General features: G+C 35.9%; 2 protein-coding genes across 2 annotated transcripts; one reads left to right on the top strand and one right to left on the bottom strand.

Moving 5' to 3' along the window:
* Nucleotides 1–1,635: 1,635 nt before the first annotated feature.
* On the bottom strand, nucleotides 1,636–5,054 carry LOC132549647 (uncharacterized). Its single transcript, XM_060213601.1, has 4 exons — nucleotides 5,022–5,054; nucleotides 4,395–4,530; nucleotides 3,907–3,975; nucleotides 1,636–1,802 (listed from the first exon to the last, which is right to left on the bottom strand). Exons 1-4 carry the CDS (start codon nucleotides 5,052–5,054, stop codon nucleotides 1,636–1,638), a joined length of 405 nt encoding a protein of 134 aa, XP_060069584.1.
* A 5,396-nt stretch (nucleotides 5,055–10,450) lies between these two features.
* LOC132549646 (protein phosphatase 1 regulatory subunit 16A-like) lies at nucleotides 10,451–13,491 on the top strand. The gene is made up of 6 exons (XM_060213600.1): nucleotides 10,451–10,480; nucleotides 10,916–11,017; nucleotides 11,554–11,658; nucleotides 11,826–11,924; nucleotides 12,528–12,650; nucleotides 13,399–13,491. Exons 1-6 carry the CDS (start codon nucleotides 10,451–10,453, stop codon nucleotides 13,489–13,491), a joined length of 552 nt encoding a protein of 183 aa, XP_060069583.1.
* Nucleotides 13,492–18,219: the final 4,728 nt, after the last annotated feature.

Raw genomic sequence — 18,219 nt, 5'->3', positions numbered from 1 at the left:
TTCGGTTTAGAATGGGGTATGGTGATGTACAGGGTGGGAAAATTAAATATTATAATAAAATTTGTTTCAGAAGAAGTGTTAAAGATTGGTCATAAGTTCTGGTGTTCTTTAAAATCTACAGTCAGAACCGAATACCGAAGCATATTAGCCAGTATTTCGTCTTTGGGAAGATTGAAAAGTTTGTTCCGAAAAAAAATTCAAGACATGTCTTGTCTTAATACATTAATACAAAACGGAAAAGTAATTGAACTGATTAAAAGAAAATCTTAATACGATTTGTTACAAACATTTCGTGTGGTGATACTTCAGGTGACTAGATAAATACGTATACATGTAGAACACAAAAACGAATTGATAACAAATTAATTTGATGAGAGCAACATTAATATTATACATGCTGCGAAGACACAATCTACACAAACTACCGAAAAACGTATAACAATGACATATTCAATACAATAGAATGTATAGTATATGTATACATATAATTGACGTAAGTACTTAAATATTTCACTCTTATTGTTTAATGGGGGGGGGGGAGAAATATATATATGTATATATTAAATTTTCATTTGTTTTGTTTTTGTTATTGTTATTATATTATCTATAATATTTATGAATAGCTTAATTACCAAATAAATAATACATAACATGTAATAGTATCTCAAATTAAGTAGATACGTATATATTACCTATACCGCCACTCCCCTTTCTTGGAGAAGAAAGCTGTTATAACAAGAGACTGAAGGCATTTCTTCAGTTTAGAATGGGGTGTGGTCGTGTACAGGGTGGAAAAAATCAATTGTTCTTATAGAAGTTTTTTTCAAAAGAGGGTGTTAAAGATTCTTCAAAAACCACATACTATTAATTTCACTCTTGAGTAAACAGTATCACATTAAGACTGTAACCCAGATTTAGTAGTTTAGACAAAGGCTTGGTTTAGCAGTTAGATGAGCCAGCTATAAAATGTTGTTTATATGGAATATTGTGAAGTTTAGGGATCCGTATAAACGAGGGAGGTTCGTATTCTTATCACTAACAGGCAATCTAAATGACGAAGTTTTACAGAAATAATTAACGAAAGAATAGAGTGAGTGCAACTAAAAGCACTCTCACTGTACACCGCGTGGGATGGCGAGTGCCATGAACTCTGTCAGGAAAAAGCGGAGACCAGTATGAAAATAAAGGGGGAAAACTTGTAAATTGTAGGAATGGAATAAACCACCGGAATTACGAACAAGCAATGGTCTCGCCGATGAGCGTCGGAGTTCTGGGGGAACTAATTGTTTGCTTGGTTTATGTGTTTTACTTTCACCAGTGTTCATTAGTGTTCAGTGGGTGTGGGGGCGTTCCCCTTTATCCCCACCTCTCGGGAGTCTTGACCCTGGGCTTCCAGACATAAAAGATGACAAATATTACACCGAATTATGGGAAGCAAGCGGTGATTTGTCAGATATTGTTGAAAGAAAACAACAAAGACATATTGTTTTTAGAAAAGAAGAACACTTTTATTGAATTTTCTCATGTTGTGTCTTTGTAGCTATTAATTTGCATTTCATAGTTAATATATGAAATGAAACACACATATGTGAAAAGCACGAAATCTGAGGTATATTCACACAACGATTGAATTTACTAGCGTATCACTCCTTCTTGAGGTATTCTGGCAACGGGCGGAAGTGCACAGTTAATATCAGCTAAACAGTTTTTCCAGTACAGTTGTCTTTCCCTGACGTAATTCGCGTTCCTGCAAGTATAGGGGGCGCAACACACACCCGTTATCTCCTGGTAACACAGAGAATCTGGAAAACGACATAAAGAAAACGAAATTGTGATATCACGGCAATGTAAAATTATGATATGATATGTAACCACAAGAATTTCATGTTTCAAACTTTTGATTATAATTGTTCCATCTGATTAGAATAACCCGAACAGCTCTTAAACCAAGTTGATTGAGAACGCAGTTTAAAAGACATTATACCTGAAAAATTAAGAAAACAAATCGGGCTTCAATGCCTCAGAGATTCAAAAAAAAACATTTACACGAGAAAAAAGGTCACCATCATAGTGAAGTAATGTATAAAAAAAAAATAAGCAGGGCCCGATCGATCGAATCTTGTACGTTAATTGTAATGTTTGCCATTTCTCGAGATGGTTTAGAAGTCACGAGTCGCAGATAAATGATATATCACATTCATTTATATGTGTTCTTGCGAGTTATGTCAGAGTCGTCAGTAAACATCACAGCAAATCAACACAATACGTCCTTAAAACATCGGATTTTCTGTTTCAGAATTGATATATACAATTTGTATTTGCGTTGGGAGACTTGATAAGATGTTGTTAAAATTGATATTTTGAATACTGTCGATATCTTTGTCTTGTTTCCAACCTGATTTCCATTGTTCGCCCAAAATTACCATCCTTTCAAATCAGTAGTTGATGTATCAGAGTTTGTAAGGTCCTGTTGCCTTCTAGGACGATATTCCAGTCATACGAGTGATAAGCTACTCAGATACTCAATGATCCATTATTTCGCTGAATAAGTGGTTAATCAATCAGAGAACTGTACAAATAACATTAGAATAACACCTCTCAATACACAAACATATTTAGGTAGAGACGAAACAACTAAACTACATCATACAGCTGTTTCGTCCTTCTAGGACTCGTCAGTTATGTTACATCATACAGCTGTTTCGTCCTTCTAGGTCTCGTCAGTCATGTTACATCATACAGCTGTTTCGTCCTTTTCGGTCTCGTCAGTCACGTTACATCATACAGTTGTTTTGTCTTTCTATGTCTCGTCAGTCATGTTACATCATACAGCCGTTTCGTCTTTTTAGGTCTCGTCAGTCATGTTACATCATACAGCTGTTTCGTCCTTTTAGGTCTCATCAGTCATGTTACATCATACAGCTGTTTCGTCATTCTAGGTCTCGTTAGTGATGGTACATCATACAGTTGTTTCGTCTTTCTAGGTCTCGTCAGTCATGTTACATCACACGACTGTTTCATCCTTGTGGGACTAATCAGTGATGTTACACAATACAACTGTTTCATCTTTCTAGGACTCGTCAGTCATGTTACATCATGCAGCTGTTTCGCCCTTCTAGGACTCGTTAGTGATGTGATCATACAGCTGTTTCGCCCTCCTAGGACTCGTCAGTCATGTCACACCATACAAAATTGCCGTACGATATTCTTGCTATTTCCTTGCAATTTCAACCTGTTTCATCCAAATTCATTCTGTTGTATGAAATGCACATATACATCTATTGTTGATGGCACATTGTTTAATTAAATTGTGGAAGGGTGGGGGGAGGGGCTTTTATAATTCGTCATAACTTGTTCCCAATTATCTTGCTTGTTTTGGAAGCAGTATGTTTAAACAATAATGAAAATCGACCGCAATTGACTGAAAGAAATGTCAAAATCTTGGCTAGGCAGGTGTTCTTGACCAATATTTAATAACTCATAATTTTTAGAAGATTTCAAGATAAAGACAGGTACTTGTGTATATTCTAAATCGTGCCACTTTTTAAATCAATGACGGCGTGACATGCAGGTTAGGGCAAACCTCGGGGGATGAAGTCCACTAGTCTGTCGTATGTATTCTCAAAGGATCCGGGACTTAAGTCCACCAGCAGAGTTAACTTCATACAATTTCAAAGAATTTTGAAAAAGACAACAGAAAGAATAATACCGTTAAGCATAAATGAAGAATTAGATATGGTGTAGCCGAATAATGAATCAAATGTCATCAGACAGTTGTTTCGCCCTCATCAAGAGCCTCCTTAAGGCTCTAAACAGTGTAAATGTTTAAGTCCATACAGCCATACATTCCTCACAATGGAAGTTGTAATGATTCTGTTGTATACTGTTTTATAAAAGATTGTTTACCTTTGTTACATCTGCAACTACATCCGTCATCCAAAGCTGTCATGTCGTTTCTGTACTCTACACAAATACCTAAAGGACCAAAAATTAAGATAAAGTGAGGTTTCTAAACAAATGATACAAATATAATGGTTTTTCATAATCTTCTGTCCGAACTTCAACTTATAAAATATTAGTATGCAAAAAAAAAAGCGATTGGCATGAAATAATTTGCCTGCTGAAATGTATGGTACCATTTTTGAGAGATGAATGTTGATGAAAATAAAATATTGATTAATTCATGTTATTTCCCCTGTTCACATTTTGAGAACGTTAAATTACTAAATTACCTAGATTTACATTGCCGGTATATTACAGAGCAGAAAACGTTAATCCTACTGTAGCAATTGATATAATTCTTCTTATACTATTTCAAGAGTTTTAATGTTCTTCTTTTGTCCGTTTTCTCTTGTATTATCAATTTTTTAAAAATTAGAATTATTTATGATTACCTGTCTGTGGTTTAAGGGTGGTATCCCCTCCTACCAGATGTCCGTCGCTACCCCTACAACACTGCCCTTGTCCACAGTCCGCACTAGACGTACAGTAGGTTCGGTAGTAATACGGCTGTACCGTGTAAATCATCACCTTTCATAGAGGCGAATGAAATACAACAAGACATGTTAATAAAATCTTAGTCCAAACTCAAAATGGTTGAGACGAGGGGAAAATATGAACAAAGAAACAATCACACGGGAAACAAGACTGGTCATTATCTCTTTTAAAGAGGAAACAAGACTGAATCTCGTTTATCAGGAGACAATGTAAAAAACATTTTTAAAAATGTTTCAATGTAGACTGAAAAAAGATAAAGAGTCGTTTATCACAATTAAAATTAAAAGGCGAAACGTGAGAACAGCGGATGACTATGTCTCATAGAAAAAAAATTATCATGAAGGAAAACGTGATAGGTCATAGCCTGTGACGGAAAAGACATGTAATTTGTGTATCCATTGTTTGATAACTGATAAACTGTATGCAATACAGAGACAGTTTGTAGGGACCATGGAAAGGATTGAAAGCTCTTTATCTCCTTCATACACCGAATAAAAGTTTTTTTTTCAAAATTACATACTTACCAGAAGTATCCCGAGCGTATTAAGCAACGCCATATTCCGTTAAACTCGTAATTGATTAAAAATAACACGGACCACAGCAGCGAGTGTTTTACATACAAAATTTTGTGCTATAATCTTCAGGTGTGCTTTCTTTGTAGCGACGAGGAAATAGGTTTGTTATTATCAAACCCTCGCCGTTGACACCTGCGCACTTACGCAGCAGACAATTTACATGTCCACCTGTAAACGTCATTTATGGTTTCAGACTGTCAGCGCGTATACTGAGATACGTCATATAAATTAGTATAAATATGTGGTCTCAGCATCGCTAGATAGCTGGAGGATTAAAGGCGTGTCCATCTATAGTACTACCTGAAGTTATGTTTAACTTGTAAATGAATCCACGCGTGCTGAAAACATGTAGTATTTGTATGTAGTTATATTAATTTGTATGCCGAGATGTACAGTAATTTGACGTAATACGACAGCGAATGAAAAATGTAATACTTTACCGTACACTGACGATTTCCGAAATAACACCTGACATGTTAACACGGTTGATAAGTTAAATCTGAATTGTCAGACAATGTCACTAAAATATTTAAAAAATAACTCTTAGAGAGAAAAGAGAAAAAAATCTCTCCTTCACACACATACCTAGGGAGTGACATGTCTCTCCTTCACATACATACCTAGGAAGTGACATATCTCTCCTTCACATACATACCTCGGGAGTGACATGTCTCTCCTCCACACATATACCTAGGAAGTGATATGTCTCTCCTTCACACACATACCTAGGAAGTGACATATCTCTCCTTCACACACATACCTAGGAGAAAGTGACATATCTCTCCTTCACACACATACCTAGGAGAAAGTGACATATCTCTCCTCCACACACATACCTAGGGAGTGATATCTTTCTCCTCCACACACATACCTAGGAGAAAGTGACATGTCTCTCCTTCACACACATACCTAGGAAGTGACATATCTCTCCTTCACACACATACCTAGGAAGTGACATATCTCTCCTTCACACACTTACCTAGGAAGTAACATATCTCTTTCACACACACATACCTAGGAAGGAACATGTCTCTCCTCCACACACATACCTAGGAAGTGACATATCTCTCCTTCACACACATACCTAGGAAGTGACATGTCTCTCCTTCACACACATACCTAGGAAGTGACATATCTCTCCTTCACACACATACCTAGGAAGTGACATATCTCTCCTTCACACACATACCTAGGAAGTGACATATCTCTCCTTCACACACATACCTAGGAAGTGACATATCTCTCCTCCACACACATACCTAGAAGAAAGTGACATGTCTCTCCTTCACACACATACCTAGGAGAAAGTGACATATCTCTCCTTCACACACATACCTGGGAGAAAGTGACATATCTCTCCTTAACACACATACCTAGGAGAAAGTGGCATATCTCTCCTCCACACACATACATAGGAAGTGACATATCTCTCCTTCAACTCCCCCGGAACGGACGTGAAAAGGTGTGGTATCATATACCCGACCACGTACTCCGCTTTTCTCCCATAGTACAGACCCCCAGCACTCTTCAATCTGGATCAAAAAGAGTTGGAATAACTTGTTTCAAAATTGTTGTAAAATTAAAAAAAAAAAAAAGAAGCTTGATTGAGAAATCTAAATACAGTATAATAAAGCGACGGATTAAATAATATGTAAAGTTGTTTCTAGGAGGGCAGTGTATCTGTGTTGTTATTAAAGAATTAAGGTTGGCTATATATCATCGAATCCGTTTTCTCGATAGCCTCGTTGTTATCGATAAACGGGTACAACATCCAACACCTAATACCAGCAGACGCATTATACCTGGAGAGTAGCACGTGATAACTTGCAATAATGTCAACAGGTATGTAAACTCTCTTACATTTTACTTCAGTCTGCACAGGTATGTTTGATTATTTTATATTCAAGAAATAATACATAATGTCGTTTTTTAAATTTTATTTATTTTACAAGTATTCTTTTCACGAACGAAACACAGAAACGTTTAGCATTCAACGAAATTAATTGGCTCGGGACAAAACACAACCTGTTCTTTTGGTTACAAACTTTTACGAAATCAAAAGTATATACATGCCGCAAAACAGTACGTTTATTTTTTATGGCATAAGACTATTTGTTATATATTACGTAATGATTTCTTTGTCAAAAATTTTCAGTTAAATGATACCATTTTATTATTTTTGTTTTCCGATGAAAATGTCCGTGTTCAGAATTTATATACACGCTGTACTTCTATGTGTTTTGAATTATGTCTTGCTTTCCTGCCTCAAACACATCTACAATTGACATTCTTTATCACCGTTAGATAATATATTGAACGAAAACGTCAAAGAGTGTGATAAATTGTTTACCTTGTAGTAACCTGGGCCATGTTACGTAATGGTTAGTTAGAGAAAATCAGTGCTTAGCAAAAAAAAAAAAATTGTTGGCACTGATAAAGATGGGGGAACGTTAAACGTAAAAAATAAGTTGAAAATATTTCAATCTGATCTTTCTCAACAAACCTATAGCTGTCAAATGATAAAATATATTCCCAGGGTTGTTTAATCAGATTTGAACATTTTCATCCACCACTTTTTTTATTCTAACCAGCCGTAGAACAACCGAGGCCAGATCGTTTGGCTAAAGTAGGTCACTGATAAGTCTTTTTCTTTCATTTTGATAAGGCGTGTTTTTTTAGAGTGTCCTATTTTACTGATATAGTGATGTATAGCAAACGGGAATGTTAAATACAAAAAGTCGAATGACATATTTGCTTTCCAATGGGCACACCAGAGAGTTACCAACATTTGTTATCAGATTTCTATGTCGGCAACGAAATAAGAATTGATATGTTACCCTTGAGACGACAATATGTTTTATACAAACGATGACTGTTCAATTTGTTGTTTGTAACTGTATACACACTTCGAGAGAATCTTATCTGACAGGAAAACACATTTCTAGGCCAAAACTACTGTAAAATTATTGCTTTTATTTTCTCATATATCTTGGGTAGGACTTTTTTCTGTCCCCGAAATCATCAATAGTAAAAACTGTTACTAAAAGATGTGGTGACGTGGTGAAGATATCAGACTGTGTATTACAGTGAGACGGACGTGGTGAAGATATCAGACTGTGTATTACAGTGTGACGGACGTGGTGAAGATATCAGACTGTGTATTACAGTGTGACGGACGTGGTGAAGATATCAGACTGTGTATTACAGTGTGACAGACGTGGTGAAGATATCAGACTGTGTATTACAGTGTGACGGACGTGGTGAAGATATCAGACTGTGTATTACAGTGTGACGGACGTGGTGAAGATATCAGACTGTGTATTACAGTGTGACGGATATCGTGGTGTGAAGATATCAGACTGTGGTGACAGTGTACGGTGTATTACAGTGACGGTGAAGATATCAGACTCAGTATGTACAGAAGATATCAGACTGTGTATTACAGTGTGACGGACGTGGTGAAGATATCAGACTGTGTATTACAGTGTGACGGACATGGTGAAGATATCAGACTGTGTATTACAGTGTGACGGACGTGGTGAAGATATCAGACTGTGTATTACAGTGTGACGGACGTGGTGAAGATATCAGACTGTGTATTACAGTGTGACGGACGTGGTGAAGATATCAGACTGTGTATTACAGTGTGACGGACGTGGTGAAGATATCAGACTCAGTATTACAGTGTGACGGACGTGGTGAAGATATCAGACTGTGTATTACAGTGTGACGGACGTGGTGAAGATATCAGACTGTGTATTACAGTGTGACGGACGTAGTGAAGATATCAGACTCATGGTCACGGACGTGGTGAAGATATCAGACTGTGTATTACAGTGTGACGGACGTGGTGAAGATATCAGACTGTGTATTACAGTGTGACGGACGTGGTGAAGATATCAGACTGTGTATTACAGTGTGATTACAGTGTGACGGACGTGGTGAAGATATCAGACTGTGTATTACAGTGTGACGGACGTGGTGAAGATATCAGACTGTGTATTACAGTGTGACGGACGTGGTGAAGATATCAGACTGTGTATTACAGTGTGACGGACGTGGTGAAGATATCAGACTCAGTATTACAGTGTGACAGACGTGGTGAAGATATCAGACTCTGTGTTACAGTGTGACGGACGTGGTGAAGATATCAGACTGTGTATTACAGTGTGACGGACGTGGTGAAGATATCAGACTGTGTATTACAGTGTGACGGACGTGGTGAAGATATCAGACTGTGTGTTACAGTGTGACGGACGTGGTGAAGATATCAGACTGTGTGTTACAGTGTGACAGACGTGGTGAAGATATCAGACTGTGTATTACAGTGTGACGGACGATATCAGACTGTGATGTGAAGATATCAGACTGTGTATTACAGTGTGACGGACGTGGTGAAGATATCAGACTGTGTATTACAGTGTGACGGACGTGGTGAAGATATCAGACTGTGTATTACAGTGTGACGAACGTGGTGAAGATATCAGACTGTGTATTACAGTGTGACGGACGTGGTGAAGATATCAGACTCAGTGTTACAGTGTGACGGACGTGGTGAAGATATCAGACTGTGTATTACAGTGTGACGGACGTGGTGAAGATATCAGACTGTGTGTTACAGTGTGACGGACGTGGTGAAGATATCAGACTGTGTGTTACAGTGTGACGGACGTGGTGAAGATATCAGACTGTGTATTACAGTGTGACGGACGTGGTGAAGATATCAGACTGTGTATTACAGTGTGACTGACGTGATGAAGATATCAGACTGTGTATTACATTTTGACGGACGTGGTGAAGATATCAGACTGTGTATTTTAATGTGACGGACGTGGTGAAGATATCAGACTCAGTGTTACAGTGTGACGGACGTGGTGAAGATATCAGACTGTGTATTACAGTGTGACGGACGTGGTGAAGATATCAGACTGTGTATTACAGTGTGACGGACGTGGTGAAGATATCAGACTGTGTATTACAGTGTGACGGACGTGGTGAAGATATCAGACTCAGTGTGACAGACGTGGTGAAGATATCAGACTGTGTATTACAGTGTGACGGACGTGGTGAAGATATCAGACTCTGTGTTACAGTGATAATGTGTTGTGCTGATGTGCAGTCGTACGTGCGGTTGTAGATTGCGTGGTTTCCACAATGTAAAACTATTAATATCTTAATTCAAGCTGACATTAATCACTATTACACTGTCTTGTAATTGTCGTACATTTTAAAATTAAACGTTTCCAGATTTTGATCTAATAGAGACATGCATAATCCTTGAACGTTGACAATGAAACAGACATTTTTGTTCATTTGTTTACAGATTAACAACATTGTAACTAAGGACAGTCAGCCATATCTGAACATTCCATTGAACCATGGAAGAATCGTTGATTGATCTATCCGAGGTATATCCCTTCATTTATATATTTATATAATGAAACCACGTGTTTATAGTAGATTTAGACGGCGATTTAGTCTGACGACAAAAAAAAAATGCTGTAGTTCCATTTGATATTATAAGATGGTTCCGTTGTTGTTGACCTTGTTCATTACCATCTTTGATTGGCCTAGATTTTCATGGCGGATGTCGTCGATGAAGCAGAAGAAAAATTCAATAAAACCAGGGCAAACAATGAACAAAAGAAAATTTTACACAGACACTCTTGAAAATATACAAAGTAAGTAAGACAGGATGTTCCAAAAGAGTAAGCGTCTTCTGCTTCATCGACGACACCCACCATGTAAATCTTAAATCAAGATTCTGTATTTTTGACAGATTTCTGTCAGAACACAAAAACAGAAAGAAAGAAATTATTCCAAAGATTTTTGTGGTATTGTAGGTTGTTGGAACCAACTTATTATCAGCCATTCGTCAACAGGATGGCAAAGAAGCCATCCGACTGCTGAGGAATAGCAACATCGACGTCACAGTAACGGATATGGTATTTAATTTTAATAGTTATTTCGACACAAAGTTTATCAAGTATTTCCACATGGTACTCTAGTATGAGAGAAAGCTTTATCACTACGAGAATAGCGATCAGGTGACCCTATGTGACCCAATCTGGGCATTGAACCCTGGTCCCGTGGTCTTATCTGATCTTATCTACTATTGTCATGAAAAGAACAGGAAACAATTTAAAAAAAACGAAAATGTTTTCGCGTGAGCATTTTACAATAATTTGAAAATTCCAGTGTATTACGTAATTTTGTGTTTTTTCAGTTATTGTTTGTTTATCTATCTAAGTGATTTTTTTTAATTCAACATCCCTATATTTACTTAAAAAAACAACAATTGACAACCTGCAAATTGTATCTGGTGATAAGAATGTCATTTAACATTTTTACCGTATGCATATTTAAATACTTTTTTGTTTAAATGTAGAATTGACGCACAAACAAAATAAAAACTTAAAATTTAACGAGTGTCATACACATTTATCATTCATTGATATTCTTTTACATCTTTTGATGTTAGATAGGAATGGGATGTTTGCATTACGCTGCTACCTCAGATCGATTCACAGACATCACCAGACAGTTGATAGTAGACAAGGGTATGGATGTCAACACCAAAGACGTGGTAGGCGTTTATAGTATACTAAGATGTCTGCGTATGGTTGACGCTTAAAGATAATGTATTGAAATCAAACGTTTCAATGAACTTTCACTGGAAAGGTGTGGTGACAACAATTAGAATAATGTTATGTCTTATTGTTTCACATTCTCTGTTTTTCCTCGGCTGGTTAGATTAATCAAACACCCTTACACAAGGCGACATCTAGTGGCGAAATAGATGTCATGGTGATGCTGGTAGCACTTGGCGGAGATTTGGCTGCTGTTGATGACGTAAGTATATGATTACGTCATACAGTTAGCGGTAATTTGAACGAGTTGAAAACCTTCAATACAATTTTATAGCATAAATTTGTTTGTATAGTGATAGTCTCTTTTAAAATCTTGCTCTTTTATTTTCATGTGAGATGTGTTTACGAAGCAACAAAATTCTGAAATGGACATTTAAACTGTGCTGTGTAAGACATGTGCTTATTACATGCACACTTTGTGAAACACTTATGTCTTTATTGTGGCAATGTTGTTTTTTTTTCTAATTTCAAATGTAGGACAAAGGGTTAAAGTCGCATGGTCAAAAACTTTGGCACCATCAGAAAGGTCTTGTCACAAGGAACACAAGGAAAGCTTAAACTCTTATGGTGAAAATGTTGTGCGTTTCGTATGTAATGGGAATCGTTTTCAGTATCAGGAAACACCTACTGAAATGTATTTATTTTCCTTTACAGTGAAAAATTGTTTTCCATTTTATAACAGGTAAACACTTTTAACACATTCGAACTATAATTAAATATTGTTTACGGTAATTTAATGTTGATTCCTTTTATTAATTACTTATTGAATTATCAATTATTACCTATATTTTGGGGATTCTTGTAGATGAATAATTTGCCATTAACACTAGCAGTGAAGGACCGTAACGTGATAGCCGCGGAAACTTTAATGCTGTTGGGATCTCCTGCCATCATGATAGAGGCACCGGCTGGTACATGTGATGGGAATGTATGTAACAACATATATGTAACAAATTATTTCGTTCTAATGCCTTCGAAAGTGCCCTCCATTGTAAAAGGGGACATTAGATTAAATTGAAATGACAAATACTGGGATACAACCAGAGTTTCCGTAATATGTTTTTATTTAATCAAACGATCTCAGTTTTACCAAAGTTTCAAGCAAAAAGGGTGCAGTTATCACAGAATTCATAAAACGAGCTGAAATTCTTTACTTCTTTTATTTGAAAGCTATATTTTTCTCATGAAATTAAAACATTAAAAAAACTTCGTTGTATTACTATAAACGTACCAAATATGGCGCAATGATATTTTCGGATATTACTATTTTTAAAATTTATTTTTGAGTGGGGGGTTCCAATCCCCAATAATTGATACTCAAGGACAACAAGGAAACTACAATTACAGAACACTCATGTTTTAGCGTGATGCTCTCTGAGGGCAAAACGCTAGAATTAAAATAAACCATTCGCTTTATAGTATATCAATTACATTACCATCTAACACGTTTATTTTAAAATCTAAGAAAGTTTTTTTATTTTTTTTTTTCTCTATTTTTATCGTTACAGCGATGGTGAAATAAATATTCACGACTCGATCTAAGGTTTTTATCATTTTGATACAACAATATGGTATTGTTTTTCTGCTACAACATTAAATACTTGCTAGGTGAAAGGTCAACAGAACACGTCAACAGTGTTGAACCTAATATTTGATTCCTTCCTTCCATATTTCAGGATGAAACTTTGTATGAAGATGAGACGTTAGAAAGTTTGGAAGCAAGTTTGATGGAGCATGAGAAAACTGTTGAGGCATTAAAATACGGGTAACCATATATATATAAAAGTTACAATCATTAGCGACCTAGGCCAAGAGGATAAGCTTATAGGAATACATAAGAATATGTAAGGAAAATATGTCAGTTGTCTACATGAAAGTAAAGGCTCAAAAGGGGGCCAAAACCAACACAATGAATTGAGAGGAAATAAAATTGTCGTAAAATATATTATTAGCACTCAGATTTCTCAGAAACATTAAATTGTGAATTGCTTTGATGTAATAGGAACATGTTTGTATAAATGATAATTGATGACTATTAAAAAGGCAGAAAAGTAGAAATTAAGGAGACAATTTGTAGATTTCTTACACAGTAATGGAGACAGAAATCAAGTTCCTCCACAGCAAACACTGTAGTGGAGTGGCAGAAACCGAGCTCCTCCACAGCAAACACTGTAGTGGAGTGGCGAAAACCATGCTCCTCCACAGCAAACACTGTAGTGGAGTGGAAGAAACCAAGTTCCTCCACAGCAAACACTGTAGTGGAGTGGCAGAAACCGAGTTCCTCCACAGCAAACACTGTAGTGGAGTGGCAGAAACCAAGCTCCTCCACAGCAAACACTGTAGTGGAGTGGCAGAAACCAAGTTCCTCCACAGAAAACACTGTAGTGGAGTGGCAGAAACCAAGCTCCTCCACAGCAAACACTGTAGGGGAGTGGAAGAAACCAAGCTCCTCCACAGCAAACACTGTAGGGGAGTGGCAGAAAAAGAATATTAAGGACAATAACTAAGACTAATTAGAGGAGCTGAAAGTAATGGCTGTGTAAAAAAAAATCGTCACCCAGGAAAAGAAAAAATATATATTTACCTTTCTGAATACATTGGGGGTTACGATTTGTTGAAAAAAAAATTCCGAAACCAAAGATAATGCTGCTTGCTCAGACCTTTGTTTTCAGCGATGCTGCCTATCGTAATGTCATCATGCATATATGTTTTCCAGGGAAATCATTCAAGGTATTCAACACACCTACTTCGGCCACATACCATTCATAGATACTTGCTCTGAATCCGATGGTGCAGAATCCATTTATGTAATGGATTTTCCGGACCTTCAAATTTCTGTGACATATACATCAACGAAACATCCATTTGTACTATATATTAGACGTGTACGGGAGGACGTCGCAGAAAGCCTGCCTGCAATTTCTAACGATGCCAGGGTATTCGGGGATATCATTGAATACAAACCCTGGTTCCTACCAAAAACCTTGGTACAAATGACCATAGCAGTTGACGGTAGCTTAAGGATGAATGAAAGTCTCGATGTTCAGTCTGAAAATGATCAACCTTTTAATGGACGAATAGAAAATGTTCTTGAAAAAGAAGGAGGATTAAATGTAAGTCTTTACAAGCATTGTCGTATAAAAAAAATAACGGAAGTCATCAAGAAAATACCAACATGTCAACATTATTATAATTCAGACCCCTAATTCAATGAAACAAAGGCAAAATATGAACAAAACAAAGATTTACAGACCCCTGGAAAAGTAAAATAAATAAATAAATAGCTGTAATGATTACTATGGAATATCATTCATATCTATTTTTCCTTTTTTTTTCAAAATAAAGGTTACAAAAGTAACGGTTGTCATGGAAATGGAAAGTGCCTCCTCTTCTCGTTTGAAGTCTTTTGTCCTAATTGCGACAGCTCGAAAAGAAACATTTGAGATAACTGAAGAGCATGCTGTTCTCAATCCGGAAATGGAACCAGATTCAGAAATTAACATACCAGAGAAAGCATTTAAAAACCCAGGCGTTATGAACATTGAGGTAGTGCAATTTAATTTTGTCTATTTCATGCACAGTATAAGATACTGGTTTATCAGTAATTTTATTTATCGATTATTCTGTGGATATTCGATAGTAAATCGATACATTTTTATCGAACATCCCAATATATACAGGTACTGGTTTAAGGTGTAATATTATTTTGAGAATATTATTGGAAATATCTTTGGTGCATATTTTTTATTAGTAAAATATTCTATTTGGACTTTCATCTTTAAGTAAAGACGGAGGATGTTATATCTTATGTGTTTGTTTTCATAATGAATAACTAATTTAGAAAATGCCTATAAACATAATAGCTCGTTCATACTTAACCCTATCTATGTTTGCTATCATTGGATAATACCTTTGTATATAAAACATATTTTAGATTATAGGTCCCTCAAAGGAACGAGGAAAGAAATTGTAAATTGTCTCGACGATCATCCCATTGTTTTCGCTCCTCATTTTGATTTTGACATTTCTTTCGATCATTTTGGAGTTTCCTACGTCGTCTCTTAAGCTTCAAAATTTAGATCCTTAGCATTACTGAAGAGTTCTAGAAGGACGAAACAGCTATATGATGTATCATTACTGGAGAGTTCTAGAAGGACGAAACAGCTGTATGATGTAGCATCACTGACGAGTCTTAGAAGGACGAAACAGCTGTACGATGTAGTCTAATTCATTCCTGGGCTCTATTGTATCTAACTTTGTATTTATATCAAAAGGTGCTATTTGTATACTATGACTTGTTAAACTATAGATGCAGTGTAAAATCGAAGGTATTTGGTATTTATTTACTTTGTTGTACTTTCCTAACACAAATAATGCTGAGGATAAATGACAGTGAACAAGTTATTTTTCATAACTTCTTAGAACAGGACTATTTTGATATTCATTTTCATTTTTGTGTTTCGTATTAAATTGAAATTGTTAGTTCGCAGACACCAGCGATGCCAATGAAGACAGAGAAAGAGACGACCCTTTATTAGTGACAAACATTATCGATATCTCTATGGAAGACAACCAACAACCTATTGCTCCCATATTAGTAAGTCCATTAATAGTTATCCAACAAGTGTCTTCTGGTTACAAATGTGTACTGGTTTGTGTCTTTGTTTAGGAATAAATCGATAAATCAACAGCTCGTTTCTTTACCGGGTTTATCGGACTCATCAACTATTTGGATCATTTGGCTCTGGGGTTGACTCAAAGTAAACAACGATTACGTCACTAATCACGATATCATCTATTGCAATACATAGTTAAATTTTCGTCCTAGGACGCAGAATCTTAAACATTGCCTTTTTATTTTGTTGATGTTTTTTATCGATGTTTAAGAAGTAAATCCTTGTGGAACAAAACATCTTTAATACATAAATCTAATACCTCATGTCATATTTATGTATCATTTATTTCATTATACTATAATGTCAGTATGATAGTTTTCTAGTGCATAACCTCCTGTTCGAAATACCAGAAACAAATTTTATCTTCAAACGCTTTAGTATTTTGACCGTCATGTTTATTTTAACAGATAAAGCTTCCGGTCACGTGTGATGAGGATGTGGATGATGTAGTAATCCTTACCAGGTCTGAAGAGACTTCCGAGGAACCAATCAGATGGACACCAACTGAAACAGCACAGGATACTTCAGGCCAGTTGACAAGTTTTCAAGTCTCGCATTTTTCGACGTAAGTGATGAAGAATGTTCTTTAAAATATTTTATTTTTAATACAAAATACATTTTGAAACTTATGTACATAGTTGTGAATGTATGAAATTTGTGCTTGGTAGGAATTGAGATAGGAAAAAAAAAGATAAATCCTAACGTGAAGTTTGGCGGTTTTATATATTCGGTATTTATAGAAAAGGGAGGTTTGGATAAAAAGCAGTGACCCTATACTTTTAATTATGAATTAATACCCAATTATTTTTCTCTCAAAGCATAAAATCTCTCAATAAAGTTAAATTTTAGAACAATGCCCTACTAAATGTAGGATTGAAGATCTTAATCTACCTATCTATGTTTTCAAAAAATAATTGTTTATATCATTTTTAGCAAAATTGCCAAATGACCTCCACAAATCCCTTGATATAATTGTATATTTGAACGAGTTATCAACAATATAACGATTTCGTGCAAATCGGGGTAAGATTTAAATAATGAAGGTAGACAGAAAGCAACTTTGTAAGGCCTCAGTATGTAGGTTATAATACCTACATTTTCCCTTTGAAGTATAAAGTTGACAGGTAGCAAATAGCCTAAATGAAAAGGCTTTTAAAAGTAAGTGTAACAAATAAGTGTAGAAACATAAAAGTAATGTGTATCGACATTTCAAAATTGAGATTTGTTTTTACATCTTTAGTTCATAATCATAGTTTTCGTTCAAATATTAAAATGAAATAAAGCAAAGCATAAACAAATTCAAGTGCTTATATCTTCAATGAAATTATCTATTGTTTTCAGTACTGATAAACTGTAAAGCGTTAAGTTATTCCTGAAAATCAAACATTTATGCTCCGTATTTGTTTTCTTTTTTGGCATCATAACAATGTTGATTTCAAGAAACATAAATATGCAATCCTTGAGTAGCGTTATAAGTAAATCAGTTATATATAGTATAGCATGAGTTTTTTACATTATGAATTATCTTTTTAAAACAGATATGTAGGGGCAAGGAGAGATATGGTGAGAAAATACTTCGACGATGTATGTGCTGCAGCTAACTGTTCTCTAAACAGGCAAAGAAAGGTTACGTTCTTCGTCATGATCAAAAACCCTAAGACGAAAACAGAGCCCTTTACTGTCGTTGTGGAATGCAGCACCAAGCGGAAAATGCAGTTAAGAATACAACACTGGATGGAAAATGGATATCAGATTAATACTCTAAACGAAACACTACAAGAGATGGTTGGCGAAAATCAAAAAGTCCGGGTAAGTTTATAA

This window comes from Ylistrum balloti, unplaced genomic scaffold (genome assembly GCF_031769215.1).
Source record: "Ylistrum balloti isolate Yb309-2 unplaced genomic scaffold, AGI_CSIRO_Ybal_v1 Utg370072, whole genome shotgun sequence".
NCBI lineage: Eukaryota > Metazoa > Mollusca > Bivalvia > Pectinida > Pectinidae > Ylistrum > Ylistrum balloti.
This window is presented reverse-complemented; position numbering and strand designations above follow the sequence as displayed.